Below are 10,504 nucleotides of genomic sequence, written 5' to 3'. Positions count from 1 at the left end.
CTTCTGGAATGTCTGGAAACTCGGAATTGGGAAATCTCAGACTTCAGTGAGTTCAAGACAACTGGGAACTCTGGAAAAAAAAAAGACTGGGAAAATACGTTTTGAACGGTCATCCAACTCGGAATTCCAAGTCAGGAACTCTGGCCTCTTTCTACAGCTCGGACCTGAAAATCACTGACATCATGATTCAACCTTGTTTTTTTTGTCCAAGTTCCCAGTTGCCCCACCACGATTTACACAGTGGTATAAAGTCCTTAAGCAAAAAGACTTTAACGTACTACTTAAGTAGTTTTTTGGGTATCTGTACTTTGCTTTACTATTTATATTTTTGCTAACTTTTACTTTTACTTCACTACATTCCTAAAGAAAATAAGGTACTTTTTACTCCATACATTTTCCCTGACACCCATAAGGACTCGTTACATTTTGACAGGAAAATTGTCAAATTTACACACTTATCAAGAGAACACCCCTGGTCATCCCTACTGCCTCTGATCTGGCGGACTCACTAAACACAAATGCTTCATTTGTAAATTATGTCTGAGTGTTGGAGTGTGCCCCTGGCTGTCCGTCAATAAAAATAAAAAAAAGAGAATTGGGCCGTCTGGTTTGCTTAATATAAGGAATTTGAAATGGTTTATACTTTTTACTTTTAGTTTTGATACTTAAGTACATTTTAGGAATTCCATTGACTTTTGATACTTCAGTATATTAAAAACCAAATACTTTCAGACTTTTACTCAAGTAGTATTTTACTGGGTGACCTTCACTTTTACTTGAGTCATTTTCTCTTAAGGTATCTTTACTTTTATTCAAGTATGACAATCGAGTACTTTTTCCAACACTGGATTTACATGCTAAAATCGCCACTGCTTGTTTGTAACAATTGCAAATGTTTTATCAACTTTGTATGTGTAGTCAACTTAATTCTGAAGTTATAGGTTGTCACAGTCAGACAGAACAGGCCAGCCATAAACATCTTGATTCTATGTTTAGCGGAGATCTTCTGTGAAAAAAAGTGACGTGGAAGGGCAAAAAAAAGTATCTAAGATGCACTTTGGCTGCTTTATGAGGTAGTCTGGATCACTTGTAGAAGCTGAAAGGTTTTAACGAGACAACAAAAAAAAGGCTCTGGGAAACAGCTTGGCTACTAAAGATTCATCATAAGATGGTTCTAATGATGATCTTAATTAACGCTACTAAGGCTCTGAGAATGGAGGCCCTGTTCACAGAGGACCTGTTTACAGAAGCCCTGTTCACAGAGGACCTGTTCACAGAGGCCCTGTTCACAGAGGACCTGTTCACAGAGGACCTGTTTACAGAGGCCCTGTTCACAGAGGCCCTGTTCACAGAGGACCTGTTCACAGAGGACCTGTTCACAGAGGACCTGTTCACAGAGGACCTGTTCACAGAGGCCCTGCACAGAGGCCCTGTTCACAGAGGACCTGTTCACAGAGGCCCTGTTCACAGAGGACCGGTTCACAGAGGCCCTGTTCACAGAGGACCTGTTCACAGAGGCCCTGTTCACAGAGGACCTGTTCACAGAGGCCCTGTTCACAGAGGCCCTGTTCACAGAGGCCCTGTTCACAGAGGACCTGTTCACAGAGGACCTGTTCACAGAGGACCTGTTCACAGAGGCCCTGCACAGAGGCCCTGTTCACAGAGGACCTGCACAGAGGACCTGTTCACATGTATTTTTTTATCATTGTATTTTTCTATTTCTCATGCTTCTGCCTCTGATTGTTATAATTGTGCCACTAATTCCTTATAATGTATGTTGCAGAAGAAAAGTCTGTCTCAATTGGACTTCCCTGTTTGAAAAACAGTTAAATAAATAGTCTCTCTGATAGGAACACCTGATTCAACCTTCTGTTCAAAAAGATATGTGACGTGAGATATGTTTCTATGGAAACATGATAATTAGGCCTGGGAATTGGCACGATTTCCCCACGATTCAATGTTATCACAATACTTAGGTCACAATTCAATGCATATCGCCATGACATCCTGTATGTATCACGATTTGATACTGAGATTTGATTGGGATTTGATGTTCCAAACATATTGCTCATGGTATGTCTGCTGCAGAGAGACGACAGAGCCATGAGAAAACGAGTTATGATCAGTCATGGCAATAGAAGCGCTGAAAAAATGTCCGCTAATTATTTAATAATAATACCAGGGTTTTGGTGCATGTACAGTGCTAGCTAACATTACTAAGAATCGATTTAAGAATTAATACCTGGGATCAGAGAATTGATTCAAAATCGTGAACTGATTTTAATGAAAGATGTGTCATTGGGTAGAGACGACCAAAACGCAGCAGGAATGTGGATGCTCATCTTGATTATTTATTAAATAAAGTGAACACCAAAAACGAAGAACGACAGAAGACAGTTTAACAGGCTAAAGTAACAGCAGTGCTAAAGATAACTACCCACCAAAACCACAGGCGAAAACAAGCTCCTTATATATGACTCTCAATCAGGAACAACGAAGTACAGCTGTTCCTGATCGAGAGCCACACCAGGCCAACACAAAGAAATACACAAACCAGAAAACCCTAGAATACCAATAACTAGAACATACACCCAAAACCCTGAAACACATAAATAAAACACCCCTCTACAATACACACAACCCCCGGACCACATAAAACAAATACCCTCTGCCACGTCCTGACCAAACTACAATAACAAATACTCCCTCTACTGGTCAGGACGTGACATAGGCCAACAATGTATAAGAATATGGCTTTTCAATAAATCCTACCAACCCATGTGCACCTGTCACGTCCTGACCATAGAAAGCTGTTATTTTCTATGGTAGAGTTGGTCAGGGCGTGACGGGGGTTCTAGTTTTGACGGGGGTTCTAGTTTTGTATTTCTATGTTGGGCTTTGTGTGGGATGATCTCCAATTAGAGGCAGCTGGTCATCATTGTCTCTAATTGGAGATCATACTTAAGTAGGTGTTTTTCCCACCTGGGTTTGTGGGAGATTGATTTGGAGTATGTGTATGTTAACTTGTCATCACGGTTTGTTGTTGTTGTTGTTGTTGTTGTTGTTGTTGTTGTGTGGGCAGTTTATTTTGTATGTATTGCATAGTTTCACAGTGAAAATAAAATGTGGAACGACACACACGCTGCACTTTGGTCCGCTCCTTCCTACGACAACCGTGACAGCCCCATTGTTCAGCCTCTAGCCCTGTTTATACTTGGTTCTAACATGCAAGCTTTGTCCTGATCTTGTCCACACTCCGATTGTGCCCAGAAGCGTAGATGATTAACAGACGCATTGTAATCTGATCTTATAAATGTAAACAGACAAGATCAAGACAAAATCAGGACGAATGACGCATGTTAATGGCAGGTATAAACGGGGCTTCTGATTGTTGTCTTGTCGTTGAATTTAATTTGTATGAACATTTGTGGAGCTGCCTCTTGGCCAGTGCTTCCTTGTAAAACACATTGCTATGTCAATGGAACTCAGATGTAATGGTTAAATCAAACAATAAGATACAAGTATCGTATATAAACAGTTGATGTCGGAAGTTTACATACACTTAGGTTAGAGTCATTAAAACTCGTTTTTCAAACACTCCATACATTTCTTGTTAACAAACTATAGTTTTGGCAAGTCGGTTAGGACATCTACTTTGTGCATGACACAAGTCATTTTTCCAACAATTGTTTACAGACAGATTATTTCACTTATCATTCACTGTATCACAATTCCAGTGGGTCAGAAGTTTACATACACTAAGTTGACTGTGCCTTTAAACAGCTTGGAAATTCCAAAGAATTATGTCATGGCTTTAGAAGCTTCTGATAGGCTAATTGACATAATTTGAGTCAATTGGAGGTGTACCTGTGGATATATTTCAAGGCCTACCTTCAAACTCAGTGCCTCTTTGCTTGACATCATGGGAAAATCAAAAGAAATCAGCCTGGTTCATCGTTGGGAGCAATTTCCAAACGCCTGAAGGTACCACGTTCATCTGTACAAGCAATAGTACGCAAGTATAAACACCATGGGACCACGCAGCCATTATACCGCTCAGGAAGGAGACGTGTTCTGTCTCCTAGAGATGAACGTACTTTGGTGCGAAAAGTGCAAATCAATCCCAGAACAACAGCAAAGGACCTTGTGAAGATGCTGGAGGAAACAGGTACAAAAGTATCTATATCCACAGTAAAACGAGTCCTATATCGACATAATCTGAAGGGCCGCTCAGCAAGGAAGAAGCTACTGCTCCAAAACCGCCATAAAAAAGCCAGACTATGGTTTGCAACTGCACATGGGGACAAAGATTGTTATTTTTGGAGAAATGTCCTCTGGTCTGATGAAACAAAAATAGAACTGTTTGGCCATAATGACTATCGTTAGTTTTGGAACAAAAGGGGGAGGCTTGCAAGCCAAAGAACACCATCCCAACCATGAAGCACGGGGGTGGCAGAATCATGTTGTGGGGGTGCTTTGCTGCAAGAGGGACTGGTGCACTTCACAAAATAGATGGCATCATGAGAAGGAAAATTATGTGGATATATTGAAGCAACATCTCAAGACATCAGTCAGGAATTTAAGGCTTGGTCGCAAATGGGTCTTCCAAATGGACATTGACCCCAAGCATACTTCCAAAGTTGTGGCAAAATGGCTTGAGGACAACAAAGTCAAGGTATTGGAGTGGCCATCACAAAGCCCTGACCTCAATCCTATAGAAAATTTGTGGGCAGAACTGAAAAAGCGTGTGCGAGCAAGGAGGCCGACAAACCTGACACCAGCTCTATCAGGAGGAATGGGCCAAAATTCACCCAACTTATTGTGGGAAGCTTGTGGAAGGCTACCCGAAACGTTTGACCCATGTTAAACAATTTAAAGGCAATAATACCAAATACTAATTGAGTGTATGTAACTTCTGACCCACTGGGAATGTGATGAAAGAAATAAAAGCTGAAATAAATCATTCTCTCTACTATTATTCTGACATTTCACATTATTAAAGTAAAGTGATGATCATAACTGACCTAAGACAGGGAATTTTTACGAGGATTAATTGTCAGGAATTGTGAAAAACTGAGTTTAAATGTATTTGGCTAAGGTGTATGTAAACTTCTGACTTCAACTGTATATAATAAGCTTGCAAAGTCAGGATCAAGGGTTCCATTGCCACTGGAGCCACCCATGTGAAAATGTAAGCATGCCGTACTGTGGCTTTCTATTAAAGCTGCAATATGTAATGTTTTTGGCGAAATTTGAATTATAGATCTGTCATTCTCATTGAAAGCAAGTCTAAGAAGCGGTAGATCTGTTCTATGTGCTCTATTTCTATGCTTCCAGTGTGTTTAGTTTTTGTTCCTTTACTTTCGGTTTTGTACTCCAGCTTCAAACCGCTGAAAATACAATATTTTCGGTTATGGAAAATATTTTACACCACATTTTAGATGGTACAATGATTCTCTACACGATGACTTGTTTGTTTTGTCACATAAACTGAAATTAGGCGAAATATTCGAATTTAAGCAAACCAGTAGATGGCAGAGTGATTTCTGCTGCATATTGCACCTTTAAAGCATTTGCTAAATGGCATACAGTATATGATTCTATATTATTGCTATAGAAACATGTCAACATATTACACAAAGTGATCATCCAAAGTGAACACATTATGCCTATGATGTTTATCACTATGAGCTTTATTCAAGCCTTCTGCACAAAATCAGTAAAGATAATCCAATCACGTTTCTGTCCTCCACTCTACAAATATCAACATAAAAATGACAGAATATTACTGTGATCCAATATAAAATGTAGATTTAAAAGCAGCTTTGACCTCAGTCGTAACTTAGCAACCTAACGTCTGATTCTGCTGTGCAGTTTACCACTACCGTAAATTCCAGACTATAAGCCGCAACTTTTTTCCCACGCTTTGAACCTCGCGGCTTAAACAATGACGCGGCTAATATATGGATTTTTCCCGCTTTCAATTGTTTTTTTGTTTTTTTTAAACACATTCTGTGACGTGCTCAGTTTTTTTGGGGACATGAAGCTTTCATTAGACCAATGAAATTGCCGAACGGGTTAAGGTCAAACAGTGACGAGAGCGACAATGAAAACGTTCCAATATCGGATGAAGCAATTCTGAGGCTATTCAACCCCGACACCGAAGGAGATGACTTCAGTGGTTTCAGTGCACAGGAGGAGGAAGATAGTGACCAATGACTTTCTTGGTAGGCTACTGTTTACTGCTAATTAGTTATTTTTTGTTACAAGCCGTGTTTCGTTAAAGCCTATTTATTTTTGTTACAAGCCGTATTTCGTTAAAGCCTATTTATTTTTGTTACAAGCCGTGTTTCGTTAAAGCCTGTGTAAAGTTCATTTGTTTCAATGTACCGGTAGGCACCTGCGGCTTATAGACATGTGCAGCTTATTTATGTTCAAAATAAAAATAAAAAATTAATTCAGGTGCGCTCAATAGTCCGTAAATTACGGTACATTTATAGGATTCTACAACAAATGTCAAACAAGTCTTTAGCAAGAACCCAATAGAGTTTCACTACAGTACATTTTCTGCATACACAAACATTAGGTAAAATAAACCAAAAAGATGTAGGCAATGTGTAAGTCAATGAAATAGCAAGCAGACACATCTATTCCAACTGTGACAGTGACAATAATGAGGTGACTAAGTATAGAATATAATATTATAGAATGGAATAGTATAGAATATAATATTATATAATAGAATACAAGAGAATAGTATAGAATATAATATCATAGAATGGAATAGTATAGAGAATATTATAGAATATTATAGAATATAATATCATAGAACGGAATAGTATAGAGAATATTATAGAATATGATAGAATATAACACAATAGAATACCACACACACATCAACATGAGAGTAGAGACTGGCACACTGAGCTGTCAGTCTGGTCCCCCAGACTAAGGAATAATTACATATCCCATTATATTATATTATATATATATATATATATCTATCATATGGAGCAGCAGGGGGGTAGAGACACTAGTCTGTCCCTGGCACACTGGGCTGTCAGTCTGGCATCTGAGTCATGGTCCCAACTGTCCAACAGAATGTCATGCAAGCCCTGCAACAGACAACACATATAAATCAGTTTCCTAAAAACATAGTGTAACATGCTTCACCTAATTGTCATTATTTCCAGGTGGTCTTAGAGCTAAAGATAATCTTTATATTTTTGGGAAACTCACCCCAGGTTAGATAGTCATCACCTCTAATACTTTATACAACAACAGTAGTTATACAGTAATTACCTGGGAATGATGTGTTTGTTTACTATCTTACATTTACATTTACATTTAAGTCATTTAGCAGACGCTCTTATCCAGAGCGACTTACAAAATGGTGCATTCACCTTATGATATCCAGTGGAACAACCACTTTACAATAGTGCATCTAAATCTTTTAAGGGGGGGGGGGGGGTTAGAAGGATTACTTTATCCTATCCTAGGGATTCCTTAAAGAGGTGGGGTTTCAGGTGTCTCCGGAAGGTGGTGATTGACTCCGCTGTCCTGGCATCGTGAGGAAGCTTGGTCCACCATTGGGGTGCCAGAGCAGCGAACAGTTTTGACTGGGCTGAGCGGGAACTGTGCTTCCTCAGAGGTAGGGGGGCCAGCAGGCCAGTGGTGGATGAACGTAGTGCCCTTGTTTGGGTGTAGGGCCTGATCAGAGCCTGAAGGTATGGAGGTGCCGTTCCCTTCACAGCTCCGTAGGCAATCACCATGGTCTTGTAGCGGATGCGAGCTTCAACTGGAAGCCAGTGGAGAGAGCGGAGGAGCGGGGTGACGTGAGAGAACTTGGGAAGGTTGAACACCAGACGGGCTGCGGCGTTCTGGATGAGTTGTAGGGGTTTAATGGCACAGGCAGGGAGCCCAGCCAACAGCGAGTTGCAGTAATCCAGACGGGAGATGACAAGTGCCTGGATTAGGACCTGCGCCGCTTCCTGTGTGAGGCAGGGTCGTACTCTGCGAATGTTGTAGAGCATGAACCTACAGGATCGGGTCACCGCCTTGATGTTAGTGGAGAATGACAGGGTGTTGTCCAGGATCACGCCAAGGTTCTTAGCACTCTGGGAGGAGGACACAAGGGAGTTGTCAACCGTGATGGTGAGATCATGGAACGGGCAGTCCTTCCCCGGGAGGAAGAGCAGCTCCGTCTTGCCGAGGTTCAGCTTGAGCTGGTGATCCGTCATCCACACTGATATGTCTGACAGACATGCAGAGATGCGATTCGCCGCCTGGTTATCAGAAGGGGGAAAGGAGAAGATTAATTGTGTGTCGTCTGCATAGCAATGATAGGAGAGACCATGTGAGGATATGACAGAGCCAAGTGACTTGGTGTATAGCGAGAATAGGAGAGGGCCTAGAACAGAGCCCTGGGGGACACCAGTGGTGAGAGCGCATGGTGCGGAGACAGATTCTCGCCACGCCACCTGGTAGGAGCGACCTGTCAGGTAGGACGCAATCCAAGCGTGGGCCGCGCCGGAGATGCCCAACTCGGAGAGGGTGGAGAGGAGGATCTGATGGTTCACAGTATCAAAGGCAGCAGATAGGTCTAGAAGGATGAGAGCAGAGGAGAGAGAGCTAGCTTTAGCAGTGCGGAGAGCCTCCGTGACACAGAGAAGAGCAGTCTCAGTTGAATGCCCAGTCTTGAAACCTGACTGATTAGGATCAAGAAGGTCATTCTGAGAGAGATAGCAGGAGAGCTGGCCAAGGACGGCACGTTCAAGAGTTTTGGAGAGAAAAGAAAGAAGGGATACTGGTCTGTAGTTGTTGACATCGGAGGGATCGAGTGTAGGTTTTTTCAGAAGGGGTGCAACTCTCGCTCTCTTGAAGACGGAAGGGACGTAGCCAGCGGTCAAGGATGAGTTGATGAGCGAGTTGAGGAAGGGGAGAAGGTCTCCGGAAATGGTCTGGAGAAGAGAGGAGGGGATAGGGTCAAGTGGGCAGGTTGTTGGGCGGCCGGCCGTCACAAGACGCGAGATTTCATCTGGAGAGAGAGGGGAGAAAGAGGTCAAAGCACAGGGTAGGGCAGTGTGAGCAGGACCAGCGGTGTCGTTTGACTTAGCAAACGAGGATCGGATATCGTCAACCTTCTTTTCAAAATGGTTGACGAAGTCATCCGCAGAGAGGGAGGAGGGGGGGGGGGGGGGGGAGGAGCATTCAGGAGGGAGGAGAAGGTAGCAAAGAGCTTCCTAGGGTTAGAGGCAGATGCTTGGAATTTAGAGTGGTAGAAAGTGGCTTTAGCAGCAGAGACAGAAGAGGAGAATGTAGAGAGGAGTGAGTGAAAGGATGCCAGGTCCGCAGGGAGGCGAGTTTTCCTCCATTTCCGCTCGGCTGCCCGGAGCCTTGTTCTGTGAGCTCGTAGTGAGTCGTCGAGCCACGGAGCAGGAGGGGAGGACCGAGCCGGCCTGGAGGATAGGGGACAGAGAAAATCAAAGGATGCAGAAAGGGAGGAGAGGAGGGTTGAGGAGGCAGAATCAGGAGATAGGTTGGAGAAGGTTTGAGCAGAGGGAAGAGATGATAGGATGGAAGAGGAGAGAGTAGCGGGAGAGAGAGAGCGAAGGTTGGGACGGCGCAATACCATCCGAGTAGGGGCAGAGTGAGAAGTGTTGGATGAGAGCAAGAGGGAAAAGGATACAAGGTAGTGGTCGGAGATTTGGAGGGGAGTTGCAATGAGATTAGTGGAAGAACAGCATCTAGTAAAGATGAGGTCAAGCGTATTGCCTGCCTTGTGAGTAGGGGGGGAAGGTGAGAGGGTGAGGTCAAAAGAGGAGAGGAGTGGAAAGAAGGAGGCAGAGAGGAATGAGTAGACGTGGGGAGGTTAAAGTCACCCAGAACTGTGAGAGGTGAGCCATCCTCAGGAAAGGAACTTATCTTATCTTATCTTCTAGTAACTCAGTCAGGTCAGACAGTCATTACCTCTAATAGTAGAAACTGAATAGCCTACCTGGAGATACAGCCTATTTCCTGGAGAAATAGCCTATTTCCTGGAGATACAGCCTATTTCCTGGAGATACAGCCTATTTCCTGGATAGCCTACTTCCTGGAGAAATAGTCTACTTCCTGGAGAAATAGGCTACTTCCTGGAGAAATTGCCTACTTCCTGGAGAAATAGCCTACTTCCTGGAGAAATAGCCTACTTCCTGGAGAAATAGCTTACCTCCTGGAGAAATAGCCTACTTCCTGGAGAAATAGCTTACCTCCTGGAGAAATAGCCTACTTCCTGGAGAAATAGCCTACCTGTTGCCAGTGTTTGGGTACTGAAGGACGTTCCCTTCTCTCAGATACATGGATTATGAGCTGCTCTAAAGAAGGACTGGCCCCTAGCTCCTCTTCATACGGCAGTCTGTGTTCTGGCACTGGGCCGCCTGCAGGCGGAGACAGAGGTTAGGGTTAGAGTTATGGTTTGGGTTGTCGATGTAACTCTTCATTAGACAGTTTGATCTGACACCGG

At 43.0% G+C, this 10,504-nt stretch overlaps 1 protein-coding gene across 1 annotated transcript in view; it reads right to left on the bottom strand.

Moving 5' to 3' along the window:
- Positions 1-2,329: 2,329 nt before the first annotated feature.
- LOC106566173 (anti-Muellerian hormone type-2 receptor) overlaps positions 2,330-10,504 on the bottom strand; it is a 28,653-nt gene continuing 20,478 nt past the window's right edge. Inside the window, exons 11-12 of the mRNA XM_082959499.1 lie at positions 10,291-10,418; positions 2,330-7,115 (exon numbers count right to left, since the gene is read on the bottom strand). Coding sequence (XP_082815625.1) covers positions 7,005-7,115; positions 10,291-10,418 — 239 coding nt within the window. The 3' untranslated portion in view covers positions 2,330-7,004. The remainder of the gene's footprint in view (positions 7,116-10,290; positions 10,419-10,504) is intronic.

The sequence above is a fragment of the Salmo salar genome, chromosome 12 (assembly GCF_965601325.2).
Source record: "Salmo salar chromosome 12, fSalSal1, whole genome shotgun sequence".
Lineage (NCBI taxonomy): Eukaryota > Metazoa > Chordata > Actinopteri > Salmoniformes > Salmonidae > Salmo > Salmo salar.
The sequence above is the reverse complement of the archived record's forward strand: the minus strand, read 5'-3'. Positions and strand labels throughout refer to the sequence as shown.